The sequence below is a fragment of the Perissodus microlepis genome, chromosome 10, assembly GCF_051167445.1.
Source record: "Perissodus microlepis isolate ML-2025 ecotype Zambia chromosome 10, ASM5116744v1, whole genome shotgun sequence".
NCBI lineage: Eukaryota > Metazoa > Chordata > Actinopteri > Cichliformes > Cichlidae > Perissodus > Perissodus microlepis.
In genome coordinates, this window is record NC_140470.1 from 10,346,553 (window position 1) to 10,365,247 (window position 18,695).

The 18,695-nt window shown below is 40.3% G+C and overlaps 2 protein-coding genes across 3 annotated transcripts; both read right to left on the reverse strand.

Moving 5' to 3' along the window:
• Positions 1–516: 516 nt before the first annotated feature.
• On the reverse strand, positions 517–11,833 carry frmd8 (FERM domain containing 8). The gene is made up of 11 exons (XM_084941868.1): positions 11,392–11,833; positions 10,064–10,161; positions 9,770–9,937; positions 9,552–9,653; positions 8,235–8,293; positions 7,748–7,914; positions 5,617–5,832; positions 5,413–5,536; positions 5,168–5,317; positions 2,993–3,221; positions 517–2,856 (listed from the first exon to the last, which is right to left on the reverse strand). Exons 2-11 carry the CDS (start codon positions 10,152–10,154, stop codon positions 2,747–2,749), a joined length of 1,416 nt encoding a protein of 471 aa, XP_084797994.1. The 5' UTR covers positions 10,155–10,161; positions 11,392–11,833; the 3' UTR covers positions 517–2,746.
• A 1,433-nt stretch (positions 11,834–13,266) lies between these two features.
• On the reverse strand, positions 13,267–18,266 carry rom1a (retinal outer segment membrane protein 1a). Of its 2 annotated transcripts, none has more exons than XM_084941869.1 (5): positions 18,158–18,266; positions 17,668–17,905; positions 14,652–15,082; positions 14,270–14,516; positions 13,267–14,130 (listed from the first exon to the last, which is right to left on the reverse strand). In XM_084941869.1, exons 2-5 carry the CDS (start codon positions 17,815–17,817, stop codon positions 13,921–13,923), a joined length of 1,038 nt encoding a protein of 345 aa, XP_084797995.1. In that variant the 5' UTR covers positions 17,818–17,905; positions 18,158–18,266; the 3' UTR covers positions 13,267–13,920. The 2 variants fall into 2 exon arrangements, with proteins under 2 accessions (XP_084797995.1, XP_084797996.1); XM_084941870.1 differs by lacking the exon at positions 18,158–18,266 and adding an exon at positions 17,980–18,132.
• Between the last annotated feature and the right edge of the window lie 429 nt (positions 18,267–18,695).

Below are 18,695 nucleotides of genomic sequence, written 5' to 3' on the forward strand. Positions count from 1 at the left end.
CAGAGGAAAAAAACACTTTTATTATAAGATTTAAAATGGGACAAAAGTCTATATTGTATCATGAACATAAAAATCATAGAGGAATAATAATCTGGGATATAGTTCAGGTATCTGAAAATCATTTGTATAAACAGAAAATCAGAAGTTTTAGGTGCATGTTAAATCATTTCCACAGGAGCACTCACCAAGCTTTCTACAGATATATATCAACTCTTATCATACCTGCCATATATTAAAACATAAACATTTAACAATGAACTTATTTCCTCAAACAATTTGAAATGGATCTAGTTAAGATGGCACCTCAACTAAGAAATTTACATTTACCATTTACAACTGCAAGTGTTAAAGTAAAACAAAATGCCACAGAAATACTGATGAGAAGTTTGCATGAAGTTATGTTATTAAATCATATGAAGAATAACATGTTGGTTAAAATATGGCTTTAGTACACTTAAGCAGCAGCACTGAGGAAGGAATATTTGATGACAGGTATGTTCAGAAAAACGGGGCCACTTTGCATCATCCCATAATTTTAATGAAGGCCGAGCTGACAACCGAGAGGAATTACAGTACACCGTTCAACATCCGCCATCCAGTTACTCAAATATACTCACATCAGATAACATAAAGGAAATACATCATTTTAAACCATAGCAATACCACAACTGTCCATTTTCTGGTTTCAATGCACCAAAACAGTAATTTATATGTTAACTTAGTAGAAACAAAAAAGGCACTTTAAGCTTCTGTAAAGTGTTTGAGACTTATTTCTTCATTCACATATACAAACACTGGCAAGTACATGAAAACAAACCAAAAGAAAGTAAAAATGTTCTCTCATAAAAGCTAACAAACAATACAAAACAAATCTCCTGCTGTAAAATGTTTAGAAACAGTGTATTAGTATTAACAAGTGCAGCATCACATGATGTGTAGACTGTCGGAATGCCTATCCTACAACGTGACATGCATAGTGTTTGTTCGCAACAACATACTGAGCTGCTGCCATTAGTATACAGACAGCAGCTGATACACAAGTCGAAGCATAGAAAAGTAAGAACATTCTGCCGTTTGCGTGCTGAGGAGAGTCGGGAAGAATAGACCGCATGTGCCGCCACATCTCCAACAAGGGCACGTGTTCAAGTGGAAGGCGCTATTATAGAGATGTGGAGACAGAAACTGCCTCCGTTAGCATTAGGGTGGGGTTCAGAGTGACACCCGGGGGACTCTGCCAAGTGCTGGAGGCTAAAATCTGTCTCTGCAGCGTTAAGGTAGCATACACTTGGTTGCAGCATGTCAGGCAGGCTTGCTTTGGTGGAAAGACTTAAGATTTTCAACAGTGTGGCCACAACTTGGTCCTTGTTTTGTGTTCAGAACACACAGTCGCTCTCTAGTGACAACTGGGTCAACAGATTGGGTAGCTTTTGGAGATAAAGTGAAGCAGAAATTGTTTTAATGCTATATAAATCTAATAATCTAGTAATGAAATTCTTCGAATTGTCGTAAAGCTGAAAACAAGGCCTTTTTTCCCCCCAATGATGTCAACAGTGACCGTGTTTGCAGAAAACAACAGTTAGTTTCTTTAATGTCTACACTTTCAATTTACCTTCTGTCATGTCAGAAGTTGCACAAGAACAGTATTGCATCAGTTTTCTTGCCCATCAGGTCCAACAGTCAGGTTAGACTGTGTGCCGAGAGATCGCTTGTACTAATCGTCCATGCTTTGAAATTTAACATTTGAATACAAGCATGGTGCAGCAGTGCTGGATGATCTTTAGATGAATATATTTTTTCCTACACAGGTTCTACAGTTTTATAGCTTTAATTCGATTCTTTTATTAGTGCATATCCATTTAAACACTTGATACTGTGACTACAGAGTTGCAGCTTCTTTAACAAGAAGTTTTAAAACTCACATTTTTTAAAGCAGGTCGGTCGTGCCACCTCTTTCAAACTAGCTGCAGATATCGCTTAATATTGACTTTGTCAAAAACTCCTGTACTTACAAAAGTCCTCCACAACACAGCCAATGTGCTCCCATAAGGATTGTTTATGGTCAGGATAGCCGGACGCGAAACGTTTCTACTTTTTCTGAAGTGGCTTCACCCTTTCTAGAGATCAAGGCACTGGCAGTTTGAAAAAAGCAGAATAGCGGAAATGCACCCTTAGATAGTCCCCTGAAAAATGTTTGTCATGCTGACTGTTGCCGTTTGTGGTATCGCTTAAAAGTCTGAAGTGGAGTTACGAAAGCTTTAAATATTCTTAATGCTCAATCCCCGATAAGATGAGTAGAGGTAATGCAGTGGTTATACTCATTTGAGGTGCAACATGTTTGAATAATAGCAGTAAATCCGCTTCCAGAGCGCTGCAGAAAGGTCAAAAACAGTTATTGACTGGAGTCACTGTTTGAAGATTATTATAAGGCTTGTCTCACACTTATTCATCATATGATCTTTATAATAGGCTGTTTAAGGAACAGCCACTTCAGTTGAACCTTGGAAGCATAGCTGCTAGATCTTTTTTCACATTACTGTACTCGCTTAATGTACACAACTTCAGAAGATAAATATTGTCACTCACACTTGGATCGCTGTCATTTGGTCCTTTACATGTTCATATATTAGCAGATAAGTGTCTCAAGCTCAAAGTAAGTCTCTCCGTTTTTTTTGTTTTGTTTTAAATCTCAGTGTAAAATGTTCAGATTTGGTCTCTGAGAGGATCGGGTCAGATTTGATGGGCGGCTTTAACCCTGCTCCAGACTCTCTGTTTGCACTGCAGAGTACGACACTGCAGACGCCTGTCGGGCGAAGAAAGACGCAGCTCTCTTGGGCTTCAAGCGTTTGATTTCTTTTCCTAAAAAAAAAACAAGCAAAAAAACAAAAACACAAAAATGAACAAAGGCTGAAAAAAAATCTCTGACACTGTGAAACGGCACAGAAGGAGCTACCTCCAGAAAGGATAACTGCTGTTAAACAAGTGTGGCCCTCACCGTCATCGACGTAGCTGATGGTGTTGAGCGATTGGACTCGGCTGCACACAACGCTGCCTTGCCTGTGCAGCATCCCGCGCCTTCCGCCACGCCCATTCTTGCTCCTTTCTTCCTGTCCGCCGGGCTGCTGTGACAAACTCACCCCGCCGTCCATCTCGGCTGCAGCTGCTCCCTCGGACGCAGACTTAAGCTCCACGCAGAACTCGATGAAGCCGCTCATGAGCTCCGCCTTGTTGGAGGGGGAAGAAAAAAAAATCAGAACTGAGTCTGCTGTAGTCTGCCGTTTAATGGCCTATTACAGAACACAGACGTCCTAAGACTTAGGGGTGGGGGATCTAATATCACAATAGAAGTCACTACTTCACCACAATATAGTGCATTTTCTGTAAATTCAGTGAATAGTTTATATAATCGCCACACATAAAGTACAAATTCTTTTTTACACTTAAATTAATTAATAAAAAATGAACAGTACTCATTCATACGTGATTATTTTTGTGCTTTTATGTATGACATCTTGACATATGTTTGACATATGACACTTTTCAATATCAAATGACTAAAGACCCAACATAAAATACTCACAACATATATGAAATGCAAATGCACACTAAAAACTACATAAGGCTAATAAACACTTTAAACAAAATAAATATGGGTCTTATGAGGCATCATCCTTTGTGGCACATACTAGATGACCCTCACACAGTCCCCATGACTCGAGAGCCTCCCTGAGGGCTCTGGCTAACATTTCCCCTGCATGGTCCTCAGGAAAACAGCACGTCTGCAAACACTGACTGCAGTGTGTCCGGTCTCGGATGAAGTGCACTGTGCTTACATTTGATGCTGCAGTCTAGCATGACACACTATAGATTTCCTCCAATGTTTTGGCCCGACACTCATAATATAAATGAGGCAACTGGACTTGTGTGAAGTGTTTTCGGCTGGACATGTCAAGTGTTTTGACCAATTTAGAAATCCCTGTTTCTCGACATTCTAAGTTAGGACCGTGTCTTTATAGATAAAAGTTGCAATAGCTGCAAAAGCAATAATTATCTCCTTCCATCTTTGTGATGTTCTAACACTTGACTCCGTTTTATTTTGAGCACTTAACAGTTCTTTTTTTGCTTCTCATTCGTGAACCCTCTCCATACTCTTTCATGTGATCCTTGCATAGGTGCTAGAACAGGTTTGTTTTGTCGGAGTCTGTGGTGGGGACTGGTTTGTGGTATAATTTTGCAAAGTATAGTTTTTTGGTCCATGTCAGACTTTTTACAACACAACTATGTATGTGCTACAGAAGTAGCCCCTCGTTTAGGAACGAGCTCTTTGATTTGTTTTGCAGTAAACAGTGTGCGTGTGACAGCACAAAATAAACAACAGTTTAATATGAAACAACGGGCATTTTAATTCCATCTTCCGATATATTTCGTCATATCCTACAGCCCTGCTTAGAGCCTGGTGATTATGGTAATAATGCTTTTACTATTAGGTAACAACTTTTTGGTGCCACGTTCACCGAATGAGGATGATAAACCTGAAGCACAAAAATGACTTGATATTTTTTAGGCTTCAGCACCTATATCAATTGTAACACTCATCTAAACATAAATATGAACAGCTGCTTCATTCAATCCTGGAAATCTCACAAACAGCAGGTGTTCTTGACAAGTGACTGCATCTTTTGTCCAAGTTGAAAACATCTCAGTTGAAACTGCGTCAGAGGACTACAGCTGACAGCCATAAGACATGCTTGAATAGAGCAAAGAAAGTGGAGATATTCACACCATATTATTTTTTTAATTTCATAAAAAGTTTTCAAACAGCTGGCGTCAGTAGTTGAGCACAGAGGATAGTGGATAGAGGCTTTCTCCAAATGGGCGTAGACCTCTCCATTAAAGATAGGGTGAGGAGTTCAGGGCTCAGAGTTGAGCTGCTACTCCACTGTATCAAAAGGAGCCAGCTGACAAGGATGTCTACTAGAAACTGAGATATTCTGAGCATGTCCTACCAAGAAGATTCCCCAAGGCCTGGGAATGCCTCAGTGTTTCCCTTGGGTGAGCTGAAGGAGGTAGCGAGGGGAACACAAAGGAGGTTTGGACTTCTCTGCTAAGGCTGCTGCCACAATGCCTCAGCCCTGGATGAGCAGATGGATGGATGGAAAAAGTTTCTTACCTGTTTTGAGTAGATCTTTAACAACTTGTTGACAGGAGTGCCGTCTTCATCTCCGTCAAACTCCAGCCACAGGATGTGTGAATCCCCCTCCTCCTCGGGGTAGCTGTGGTCCCAGGAGAGCTCACTAAAGCGCAGGCCAAGCAGCACGTGCTGCGGGAAAACATTTCCAAAACAGGAACAGAAACAGAGTGAGAACCACAGCAAGTGTGGCTGCTGTTTTAGAAAAGGTGTGAATCACTGCTCACCTTCTCTTTGACATCCATCACATAAACACCTTCCAGGCAGATCCCGATGTTGACAGCTTTACGTTTTCCTCTTTGCAGGATCCCCTGCGCTGGTTTGTCAATCTCCCCAAAGAAGAAAGCGCACCTGTTTTCACATTTAAAGTTAATCATTTGCCTTCTGTGGAAAAATACAATGCAAAAATGTGTCATTATGCTACATCATACCCATAATAAGGCAGCGTGTGACAAGTGTTGAGGTACTGGTGTAGGAGCTGCGTGGGCTCGGGAGAGCTTCCAGCAGATGTGCAGATCTTACTGTACTCCTTAAAAAGGTTCTGCTCCAGCCCGACCTGACGGCTTGACTTCCCTCGCAAAGTAGAGAACAAGCCTCCGCTCCCCATGGTGACATGTGCAGGCAGATAAGAAGACAGCTTCTTCTCCCTGTGGAAAACAGAGGACAGAGGTTTGCATCGGATCTGTGAAGTATTTTCTCTCGTCTGCTCCTCTTTCCTAATTTACCCAACTGTCAATCTTTCTTCCTTTCATGTTGGTCTCATTTTAATGTTCTTCGCAGCACGTCTTACTGTGACTTTTTGTGAGACCAAAGGACAAAATGCACTCATCTCCCAATTAAATTGTTTAGAGCATAGCTCTAGTTTTTGACCTTTCCTCCTTAAATGCTACCACTCACATTCTTAGATAAACACGCTCCTTAAGTGCAAGAGGACTACTTCCTTTACAGAATCTTTTTTATATAATTATGTAGAAATCTTCTGATGAGAGCATCTATATTTAAAATAACCCATAAACATGCCTCAAAGAATTGCCCGGCTTTGTCTCGTCATCGGCCATCATAGGAATCTATTTTGTTCTACTTTGGACAGTTAACGTGAATGTTTTATGTAGAGGACAAAGCAAGTATCTCGTCTCATTTTTAAACTGGTTGGGGTGCAGCATTATTGTTTATGTTTATGCAGTAAGAACATCAGATTATCTTTCGTAGTATAAAACTTATGGATCAGTCAGTAAATTGCTTTGAAACAGCAGGCAGGAAGTTCAGACACCAGATAAAAACACACAGTAGGATTTTGCAACTCCATAAGCAAAGACTTCCTTAAAAAGTCTATAAATATGCATGTTTTTGTGTAGCTGTGGGTGCCTGTAAGATGCTTCTAAGAGTAGATAGGTTACACTAATAATAATAATATACCTAATGCTGTATTGTATGTGCAGTGTCAATTTGTAGTATTTCACTTGCAGTGACTCTTAGACAACCTGACAGAGAAGAAACCAATGATGAATGTTGTCATTAGAAATGCCTTATCCCACCTGCACACCAACAAGTACTTAGAAAAACACTGCAGTGTTCAGGCAACTGTTAATATAAAAAAAGCTTCTCAAACAAAAGGACTACTGACCTTATTCACAGTATCTGTGTACCTTTTACAGGACTGCATCACATTGTCATAGACTGTAGTGAAGCACTCAAAGCTACTCAGTCTATCAGATCCCTAATTGAGGAATATGCAGGCTGTGGGAAATGGTTTGGGTGGTGCTTTTTACATTGTTTATTTTTTCTACTACATTAGGCTGTGCAGTAGAAAGGAATCATCTCCGAGTCTGACAGATTTATGAAAGGCAGATCGACCATTTCTTTATAAATAAATGGAAGAGAGATACTGTTTCATTTTGCATAAACTGCAAAGTCTGTGTGAACGTGTATGAGCACATTCTCTAAGTGCAAGAGCAAACATACACAGAGTAGAATACTGGGAAAAACTAGGATTAAGCAAGGATTACTTTTCTGAAATGGCACGCAACTGGCTCACTTTCACAGATATGTATTAACCTCACTGACTCTGCAGTTTCCTTCTCTTCTATCTATGCTTTAAGAAATGTGTTTTAAGAAAAATGAATCCCACTAAATTACCAAGGCCTTAAGCAAAAATTATTTTAAATACTTTAGGTGGAGGGTACATAATGTGAATAAGGCAATGACTGAATGTTGCCAGACCACTAACAAAACACATAAAATAAACATCAGTAGGGTCTGGGGACTGATTTCTTCCTTTTCTATTATGTAAAGAGGAAGATATAAGTGAAGTAGAAAGAAGCAATTGCTTTCAAATTGTCATTGTCCTGTAGATAAATGACTGAAACTGACAAAATCTAACCATTCCTTAAGCTTGTAGCTCACAACTTACCCCCCCAAAACTACAATTTCGGACCCAGAAGCACAACTGATATAAGACTTAAGACATATCGGCCAATATTTTTTTCTTTCAGGCACATGAAACATAAACAAATTCCCCCTAGCATCATCATGTGTAGTTATTTATGAGCAGTTGCTTCTCACCTTATAGTTGTCGTAAACTGTTGGCTGTCCAGACTAGTTCCCTCATCGAGAGCAATAGACAAAGCTCCAAGACTAGTCCAATGCTCAGGGTCGCAGGGGTATCGACCGGTGAGGATGTTGCTCCTGGCTTCCTCATAAAGAAGTCGCAACACTCCCTCCTCTTGTATCTGCACAGGAGTGAGACAGTAACTCCCAGTAAGCACATTAAATTTGAAATTGAAAAAGAGTTTTTGTCTAATTAAGTCAAAATTTGTATTTCATTTAGCTTCGTTTGATTTGATTTGACATAATCTTATGAGTCATCAACTTTAATTTGCTGCTATGTGTGTAACACAAGGAAACACTGTTAGTTTTAACAAGCTATGTGAAGTCAATAAATTAGACAAAATCTTCAAAAAAATGAAATGCAGACCTCTGTTACCCCTGGAGTATAACACCGTTTTCACCATTCTAAGATTAGTGAAAGTTGTAGCAGAGTTAAGAATACCTGCAGCTCTTTAGATTTCGGATAAAACACACTGCGCCTGTACTGGAGACATGGTTCATCTGTAAAAAGGCAGAGGACAATCATGCTTTACTGTTTCGCGAAGTATTCAAGTCCACATTGGATGACAATCAGCCTCATCATCCAGTGTGGAGGAGTGAGGGTAGAAAGACAATGTGAGTCCCCTCAAGCCCACTCTGCTGTGGCTCACAGTCCTGTACCGTGGGTGGAATTTACTCCACAGGAAAAGTAACAGCTTTTAAGGGATTATACAATACCTGTGTGATACTTTTTATGCTTTATTAGAGGAAAGCTGTCACTGTAGACTAAAAGCACCTGCCACACTGCAAACGTGTGGGCTGATCGTCTCTGAGGGGGAGGTTTTAGGACAAAAAAACAAACAGAAAAAGAAACAAAAAACAGCAGACTGAGTCAGTGCCTCTTACCCCACCTGCAACTCTTTTAAAATGTGCTGTACTTAACACAAGCAGTAACTAACTGTAAAAACTTTTGCTATTCTGTTCTGCATAACATATGCTAAGGGATGCTAATGATTTAGCTCATAAGAACTGCTGTAATCCTAAAAGGATCACATAATCTCTCAAAGTGTGGAATATAACGTCTGTTTTTCTCTTCCTCCAAATGCTTGTTCCATATTCACTTTGATTTTCTACCCGTTTCAGTCATTTCTTTTCCTGTTCAACAACAGCAGTTCATGTCAATGCCTCCTTTTCCATGTTTCTCTTTTATCGCATCCAAGCAAACCTGACAGCCCTTTTATCCATTATTTACCTCGAGTAAGCCAGCAACCACCATTAACGTATAAGTAAGCTAGAAATAAAGAGGAAACAGCTGCAGAAAAAGAAACAAGCTGTTGTCAGCACGTAAAAATGCTTTGTTTGGAGGCAGAAAACCAGGCTGGTGACAGAAGTCAGCTTAAGGCAAACAGAGAGTGCCAATTACTAGACTGGACTGATGTTTACATGCAGCTCATTGGTAACTACAGTGTATTAGAAACTATAGAATAACATTCTTCAGTCTGTAGAGGATTGCAGCTGTTTAATTGTAAGATTTATGGCAACAAGAGGGCATACTCCGTAAGCAAAAAGCTTTACTTTATCTTATTAGGAAGGATTTACAAGAATAATCTACCACTCAGCAGCAGAAGCCATTATCTTTCCTTTCATCTCTTTGTACACTGCAACACCCATTTCCCGTACAAAGTTCGAGTCATGCTTTCATTACAGAAACTAGATTTCTTGCGTTGACAGCTTTTCTTTAGTCCAGTGTTTGGTGGCGCACGCAAGTCAAAACTCTGACCTTGTGAAATGTCTTCCTCTGAAGCCTCGGTGAAGCGATACAGCAAGTCGTGCCACTGCCGACACAACTTGTACGGTTGATGCCTCGTCTTTAACTGCAGTTCTGAAGATAGGGAGTGAGGAAAAAAGTTATACAGCAACATGTTTTACTCATATCAAGTGATATCACATAATACAGTTAAGTGATAGAAATATGAGGAGGAGGGAAAGGGTTCTAACCGAGCAGTGGAGAGCAAAGCCATAAGGCAAAAACATCCTGTACAGACTCAGGAGTATGGAGAGCTTCACGAACGTTGCGGCCCAGCTCTTGCACGGTGACAGTGCCGAGCCCTTCTAGAGTTAAGTGTACTGCACTGTCACCAAACAAGTATATAAGCACATCTTGAGCTGTGTGAACAAACATAATTAAACATAAGCAAAAAGATTAATAACAAAAACAATAATAATAGATTAACTACTTTGGGGTTTTTTTGCATGATAAAATAATCTGGGTGAGACTGTTTGACATCATACCACGAGATAGTGTTGCAGAGGAAGCCACACTTCCTCTTAGCGAGTGATCATCTGATGAATCTGGAGGAAAACTGCACTCATCTCCTTCCATCTCTAACCTGAAATGAAAACACCAAAAATTCAAACGAGTAACAACACAGACTCACGACAAGATACTTTACAGGGAGGAGCAATGCAACGGGAAGGGATGGCTAGAAATGTACCCAAGTGTCTGATGGGTGAGACAAAACAATCACCAGGAGTGAAAATCAAAACAATACTGTAAACTGCACTTGAGGAACACAAACACGTCGCAGTTGAACACAGAAGTGGCAACAGAGGCAGCACACCTGCAATATATTACAGTCCCACTCCCAACCCAAATGGACTCTCAAGTTATTCATCAACAGTATACTAAAAGGAAATGCCAGCAAAGCGGTGTAGGCGTGTGTGCTGCTTATACTGACATTCTTACACATGTGTGTAATAGCTTGGGAATAGCCACATAATATATCTCTAAACAAAGCATTACAGCTAAGTAACCTCTTCAGAGATAACTAGACCAGCAGGAATTCAATTCAATTTTATTTATATAGCGCCAAATCACAAGAACAGTCGCCTCAAGGAGCTTTATATTGTAAGGTAGACCCTACAATAATAGGGGGTGCATCTTTATCACTTTATTCCACTTGGTGCTCTTTCTATTATATTTTGTTCAAAACAAAAGTCAGGGTTCAATACATAACCCAGCGCCACCTCGTGTTTTTAACCCGAGAATGATCCTATACGATCACTACATCCCAGTCAGTCGACTGCTGACCTCACCCTGTTCAACTGCAGTGCTCCGTGAGCACCAACATTTTACTGTTACGCTTTTTAACGTGGTTTCGATCATTTCTAGAACAGCCTTCATACCGTTACAGAGAGACAACAAACACGGGCGTCGTTGAAACGGGCAACATCTCGCCGCCCGTGGATAAAACAATAGCTAGCTCCCCAGTTTTAACAGGGCTGCCCCAAACTCAGCCGGGGATTAAATTTGTGTGACATTATAGAGAATAACTCAACACACAAAAAGTGAATTGCGTAGACTATTAGCTAAAAGGCAGTTGAAAACACCGTGCTAGCTAAATAAGCTAGGCATCGGAAATATTACCAACACTGGACGTCACTGCGATCATTTTAGACGTGTTAATGCGCTTCATTTATCTGCCAGTAGGAAACAATTTAGATGCCGAAGCTATCTGGCCCATTGGCTAACTTTGTGTGTGTTTTGTTTAACAGAGTGACCCACTATTAATAGCAAGTGATGAAACTACTATGTTCCAATGTCTCTGTTGTCCACCTACCTGCCAGTTCCTATAAGTTTCCGTCCACTCGCTTCTCTAGATGGGATCCTGTTGATTTTGTAAATACTGTGGCCAAGTACACCAACTATTAAAAACCCGCTGTTATTGCCCTCACCACAGCTTCCCAGCTACCCTGAACTAGCTCTTCTAGCAGCTGCAACAGTTTCAAATTTTGCGACTCCCGAACGACTTGATTATTCTAACCCGTTCCTCATTACTTGGGTGTGACAGCCAAGCTAGAAGATTTTTTTAACCACAGCAATTCAAATATTTCTAAATTAAACAGTCGCGGAGGCAACTGGAAGCGAATATCCATACATGTTCCATCTGGAGGTACTTTGAAAGTTCACTGACTGACATAGAGTGTACACTTTGAAGTCGTTCACATGAGATCGGGTCAAAAATATTTGATCCTCAGAATGACGGGGAAAAATGAGGCGAACGTCAGAGAGTGCGTCGTCCCGTCACGTGACTGAAACGTAATCGCAGCTGTACTTCAGCAGGCAGCGGATTAATTCTGTTTATCTGCTGAGTGTCATTAAATTTACCTGCGAAAAACAGATTACAGCCACGGTAATACAATCGATTCCACGCAGTCACAGCTTCAGACGTCCTCATGAATCAACTTTGATCTGATACAGTCTCAACCCATGTCTCACAAAGTGGTATTTATTGGATTGCATTTACTCACAGTTTAATATCACCCATTGTATTTTCCCATATTCATAGACTTCTTAAATTGTATGTGTATATATCCTTGGCAGTATATTGACCTGTTATTTAAGTTTAATGCACCATGTCAGGGAGTATTGCCATAATTATGTTATCCTTGCATAATGACAATAAAGAGTCATGAATCTTTTCAACAGATTTAAAAACAGTGACTCTAAATATACACCGACCAGGCATAACATTATGACCACCTGCCTAAAGTTGTGTTTGTCACATGTCACCCTTTTGCTGACTCATGGAGGCATGGACTCCACTAGACCCCTTGAGGTGTGCTGTGGTATCTGGCACCCAGATGTTAGCAACAGATCCTTTAAGTCCTGTAAGGTGCGGCATGGGGCCTTCATGGATCGAACTTGTTTGCCCTGAACGTCACACAGATGCTCAACTGGATTGAGACCCGGGGAACTGATCAAACCTTATCAAACTCTCTCAAATCCTTACATTCGCATCATTTCCCTGCTTCTAATACATCAACTTTGAGGACAAAATGTTCACTTGCTCCCTAATTTATCCCACACAATAACTCTTGCCAAGATGAATAGATAATCAATTATGCCTGATAGGTGTAAATAACATGATGGAAATACTGCAATTTGTAATGTGCAAAAAAGGCATGTATGTAAACAGTAAAGTGATTTTTTTTTTTTTTTTTTAATAAACTGCCTTGTACAGTTTTAGGGAAATGCATTACATTACATATTGGCATGCCTATATAACTTTGTGTTTGAATGATTATCTCTCAGCTTTACCAGTCTTCCCTTTTACCAGTCTCAGTATTATTATTTTTCACCTTTTCAAATTTGTATAAGGAGACAAAGCCTTCATATGGTTCACCGTTCATCTGCCAGCCACCTGACGCAGGCGTCTAACTGCTAAGGCAGCAGGCTGGGTATTAACTAATGGGATTTGGCAGCTAAGGTGTCAGAACAGAGGACACACTCGATGGCTTTCACTGCATTACTGACAACGATTAATCAGCCTTTGTAATCTGATTCCTTTTACTGAGTGAGAGAAGAGAGGCGAGGAGAAAGTGCTATCTCACAGCCACTGTCATGGAAGGTGACAAGTGAAGTATTTTAATGTCTCTGCGTGCTGTATTTACATCACAAAGAAAATAAGAAAACAACTCCACTCCATGAGACATTTAGTAACCTCAAACTTTAATAAGTCATCTTTTATATATTATTTTCATAATCCTGTTGCGCAGCAGAGCATTGTGCCTCATGTCTCTCTACAGTCAGCTTTACATCTTCCACAAAATATATAATTTTTGTACACTTGCTCTTCGATTAATGTTTATCCTCTGATTGATGGGTGACTGCTTTATTGTGTTTGAGACCAACAAGTCTTGTGAGTGTGTAATTATAATCCAAACCACTTTCAAAAGCAATATTGGTAATTGCATATATTTGTAGGACTGTAAACATATAACAATCAATAATTTGTTAATCTTGTGCAGTGAATAACAGGCAAAATAAAAGTGATAGACAATAAAAAAAGTTCTCATTATTTTAAGCATCTTATTCATTTTAAGGAGTACAAGTGTCTGAAAACTGGATTAATCATAGCTGCTATGGGTACATTTACTGGCAATAAAGACACCAAGATAGAATTTGACTGGGAATTAGAGTAGATAGGTGGATGGTCATCTGACAATAAAAAAACAAAAACACTATCCCTAAATTTGTGAAATTCACAGAAATTTGTTATTTGTGTTCTTTTTTAAAAATTGAAATCATTCCTTAGATGCCGTCTTGTACAAGTTATTTACACGTGATGTTTGATGTAAAATGTGGTTTAGGTAGGAGTTGTTGTGGCTGCAGCACTCCCTTCTTCGACCTGGTTTTTGAGCAGGAGGAACTTCAGCACAGGGTCGAGGTACTCCATGATGGTTTCTTTCACTCCCTTCTCTAGCAAGTACCCTTCTGTCTCGATTTCAGTGTTTTCCTTTCCTGCCACTGCCTCCATGGCCGTCTGCAGGAGGCGCAAACTCACCAGCACAGAGCCCTGCAAAAGTGAGAGCGATTGGGGAGCAAGTTAGACAAGGGTAAGCTCTTTAAAACCCAGTGTTGTATGTCTCACATTTTATAAATTACAAGCTCGCTGTGGCACCACAATCTCTGCCTGAAATCATTGTCGGGCTTACCTGTAAGAGGAAGATTGACAGAACTCCAGCCCCAATTGTGTTCATCAGGCCCATGTAGTAGTTGACCAGAGCCTCTCTGCACCCCCGGAGGTAGATGTTGAGCTCCTCGGTTTGGTAATCATAGTTATAGTGAGCTGAATTGTTGGTAAGCTGATACTGCATGCACGGCCGTGGAGAACTGGGGTTACAGCAACTGAATGGGACTCCATCTACCAAGTAACGGCCATCCACGTTGCTCTTGATGCGGCTATAGAAACAAATGAGGGATTACTAACACTGTTACCACATGATTGTTTTCTTTAGTCACACTTTTTCAATCCAAACTCTTTCATTTTTTAAGAATATGCACAAATGTGAAACCCACTACCCTCCAGCCCCTTACTCTTTCACTTCCTTAGAGCTGAAATCAAGGTAGCGGTTGCTGATCCACTGGACCTCGAACCAATCCCTGAAGTCATTGTTCCCACAACACTGAAACTCCATCTGCAGACGATCGATGTTCTGCTTCTGGAAGCAGCGGCCTGGTGTGTCTGTATCCTTGTAGAAGCGGATGCCATTCCTCAGGCCAGCCTTTAGAGAAGACTCCAGACTGCCCTTCATTGCGTAGCTCATGATGACAGCTAGCAGCATGAGCACGGTGAAGAAGCAAGAGACGGCAAAGTAGGGCTTCAAGAAGTTCTTCCAGCGAGGGAATCGCCCAGCGTCCAGGGCATCCTGACAGATCTTTGATGCAAAGTAGTTGATGCCCAAGGAGGCGAGACCAACAATCATGAGGGTGTTCGGCACAATATGAATGTCTTGGTTATCCATTACCTGAAAGTGAGTCACACAGCAATGTATGGAATATTAAACCATTCAAATTTATTTCAATAATTATGCAGAACAAATAAACAAAATTAGTGAAGTATGAAATTCTATGAAAATCGCACTCACCAGCCACTTTGCGAGGTACACCTGTTCAACTACTTGTTAACAAAAATACCTAAGTAGCCAGTCACATGGCAACAACTCAGTTCATTTAGGCATGTAGACATGGTCAAGATCACTTGCTCAAGTTCAAATTGAGCATCAGAAGAAAGGTGACTTAAGTGACTTGGTTGTTGGTGCCTGGTCTGAGTATTTCAGAAAATGCTGATATACTGGGGGGGGGGTTCTACACAACCATGACTGAAAATTGCTTGTAGCCAGTGAGCTTCAGCTCACACTGAAAATGTCTCTGTGATACTAAAGGTTTAAGTAGAAAGGCCTGACTACCTCAATCCGATAGGTAAGGAATGGTAACTGAAAAAAGAACACTTGTTACAGACAGGGTATGCAGAAGAGCATCTCTGAGTGCACAACACATTTAAGCAATGGGCTACAGCAGCAGAAGACCACATCAGGTACCACTCCTGTCAGCTAAGAACAGGAAATTGCGGCTACAATTTGCATGGCCTCTGCAAAATTGAACACTAGAAGACTAGAAAAATGTTGGTCGGGTGAGTCTCGTTTTCTGCCTTGTATCAATGATTTACTTTGTTGTTTTGGGGTTGTAATGATGTGGGGATATTTTCTTGGCACACTTTGGGCCCCTCAGTACCAACTGAGCATGGTTTAAACCCCAAAGCTTACATGCTCCTGACCATGTCCATCCCTTTATAATCACAGTGTACCCATCTTCTGACGGCTGTGGCCTTGTACAGGACAACACACCATGTCACAAAGCTTAGATAATCCCAAACTGGTTTCTTGAACATGATAATGTTCACTGTCCACAAACAGTCTCCACAGCCACCAGATCTTAATCTGGCACCTTTGGGAGTGATGCAACACCAAAATTCAAGTCATGGATGTGCAGCCAAAAAAATCTGCAATAACTGTGTGATGCTATCATGTCAATATGGACCAAGCTCTCTAAGGAATGTTTCCAGCACCATGTTGAAACTTTGCTATGAATAATTAAGTCAGTTCTTAAAAGCAAAAAGCAGTTGTGTCAGGTGAATGTCTAATAAAATGTCCAGAGAGCTTATGTTCACAGCCATAAACATAATTGCATGTATATGTAAACTTTTTAACCAATTTTTTCTCCTCTAATAAGTCAGACTGTTCTTCTCCAATGCCTACTATTTTGAATATATAGACACTAATGCGGAGAGTACAGTCCTGATATGAAAGTTAACATTTTTGACATCACAACATGCGTTGATGAGGCTTAGAAGGCTTAAAAGGATTCCACCTTTATTTATGAAGAGACGTCAATTTGTAAATGTGTGTAAATATATATAGAAATAAAACATATTGTCAGTATTACTGTCAGATGCTAAATCTCATAATGAAAAACTAGACCAGAATGTATGAGCCACAAGCAGCTGGGGCTTAAACGTATCGTTCAAGGATACCTGTCGTACATTTAGTAACTCAGAACTCAGTTTGTTATCCACTTCTACCATACAGAACAGACACAAACACCACAACTGCATGAAATTGCAGCCACTTCCCTTTTAAATAAGGTAGTGAGGTTCTACTGAATGCTGCACTATTTGTCTTTGGTTTGTCTTTGGTTTACGTATTTGGTAAACCAATGTGATTCCAATGGAACATGTTTGTAGAGCACATTTCCTGAAGCTATATGTCAAGCAAACTAACATCTGCAGAGATTCATTTTGGTAAAATGGAAATTTAAGAAAATAGTTCAATTTTGAAAACACAACAAAGTCTTGTGTTCAGTCAAACGTTCTCTGATGATTGGATTAAACCTTTACTGTAATCTACATAATAAGATAATATTTTCTTTGCATTTTTCAATCATTCCAAGTGTGTGTTATAATAAAACTGATCATACAAAGCTATGGTGACAGCTTTAAGTAGCAGTAGGGATTAGGGTAATTAAGACTGACAGAGCCTAATTTATGAAATGATGAGTCAGGATCCAAAGTGGGTCACAGGTGTGTTGATTGCCGATTAGCACGGAGATTTCATTTATCCTCTAAGACTTTTTCCTTTTGCATTTTCCCTGAAAATCTAGTGTCTACAGTTAAAACCCAACACAGAAGGCATTTGTTGAGTGTACTCAGGAATATTCACACCTGGTATTATAGCGTGTAATCAGATTCTTCAGGCAATTAAATATATCGTCCCTGATATTTAATGCACAATTTGATGTGAGATTAGAAATATTAGCACTTATTAGTGGTTTATTATTTGACATTATTTGTAATAGTTATCATTGCAGACAACAATAATTTTAATGACTTTCTTCCCATTACACACAGTTACAGTAACTATGCATACTCTTAATACTACATTTCATGCAAATAGTAGTTACCCAGTAGTAATTTTCAGGCATCCTACATGACAAAAATGGGTAAATTCAAAAAGTATAAGAAAGTATTCACTCTAGGAGGTCAAATTTTAAGTACCTCTGCCCTCCTGCGGAGCTCCGTCTTGAGGATGCACCCCAGGGTGAAGGTCGTGGCCCCAGCAACTGTGGCACACCAAGACAGGATCCACAGTCCCTGGGCTAGCTTCACCCTTTTCTGAAAGGGGAACTTCATCTTCATTACCACCATGGTTGCAGCGGGGGAATCTTACCAGGTCTCACCGGGGGGGTAGGGGAAGGAGAGCGACGAGGCCGCGGGGGACGATGCTGTGCTCTGGCTGTGAGAGAGGAGAAGAGATGAGAGGGAGGACTCCAAAGGCTTAAAGATGAAGACGGCAGAACTGAAACACACCTGTATAAACAGTGTGAGGACAGTTCAGACACAAAAACAGTAGTTTTGTGAGAAACAAACAACCAAACTAAGAAGTAGAGAGGTTTGCAGAAAGTCCCTGGAAACTTCTGAGTTTTAGAGCTTTACATCACAAGTGGTGCATCTTCAATTAAACTGATGTTGGTGGGTCAAATTTTACCTTATTTTTTCCTAAAAGATTCTGAAAAAAGGTCCAGTTATCTCCAGCAACCACTGTGTACCATCCAATGTGCCACACAGTGGATTTGGCACACTGGATTTGGTAAACCTGGATGCAGGGGGGCGTCTTACCACTAATACCTACCTATCCTATTAAACTGGTTTGTGGATCCAGGCCATTGTCTGCTCAGCATCTGTCACTCATACAGAGGGACATGGATGACAAGCCAAATTGAAATTGACAGGGAGGTATTATTAATACACAAGTCATTATCTGTGTAATGCAGACACTTGGGACACATCTACTGGAAAAAATTACAAAGTACAAGAAAATTACATGAGATTTAAAAAAATATTTAGACAAATAGGTCTAAATATTTATTTCCATTTTCAATTTGCCATTATGTAGAAGTCTACAGGTTGAGAAACAGTCAAAGTCCTGTATGTGACCCAGAGTCACTGGCTCTCAACTCTGTGTAGTAATATATGAGGGGAAGAGTAGCCAACTCTCATTACTGCCTGACTAATACTCTGAATCC

Bases quoted from the DNA above. Each gene is read 5' to 3' on its own strand.
- rom1a (XM_084941869.1), bottom strand. From the start codon at position 17,817: ATGGTGGTAATGAAGATGAAGTTCCCCTTTCAGAAAAGGGTGAAGCTA. The intron at 15,083-17,667 runs GTACTTAAAATT...ACTCACTTTCAG, and splicing joins AGCTCCGCAGGAGGGCAGAG to GTAATGGATAACCAAGACAT. The intron at 14,517-14,651 runs GTAAGGGGCTGG...TTGTTTCTATAG, and splicing joins AGCTCTAAGGAAGTGAAAGA to CCGCATCAAGAGCAACGTGG.
- frmd8 (XM_084941868.1), bottom strand. From the start codon at position 10,154: ATGGAAGGAGATGAGTGCAGTTTTCCTCCAGATTCATCAGATGATCAC. The intron at 8,294-9,551 runs GTCAGAGTTTTG...GCCTTTTTACAG, and splicing joins AGAGGAAGACATTTCACAAG to ATGAACCATGTCTCCAGTAC. The intron at 2,857-2,992 runs GTGAGGGCCACA...TTTTTTTTTTAG, and splicing joins CATCAGCTACGTCGATGACG to GAAAAGAAATCAAACGCTTG.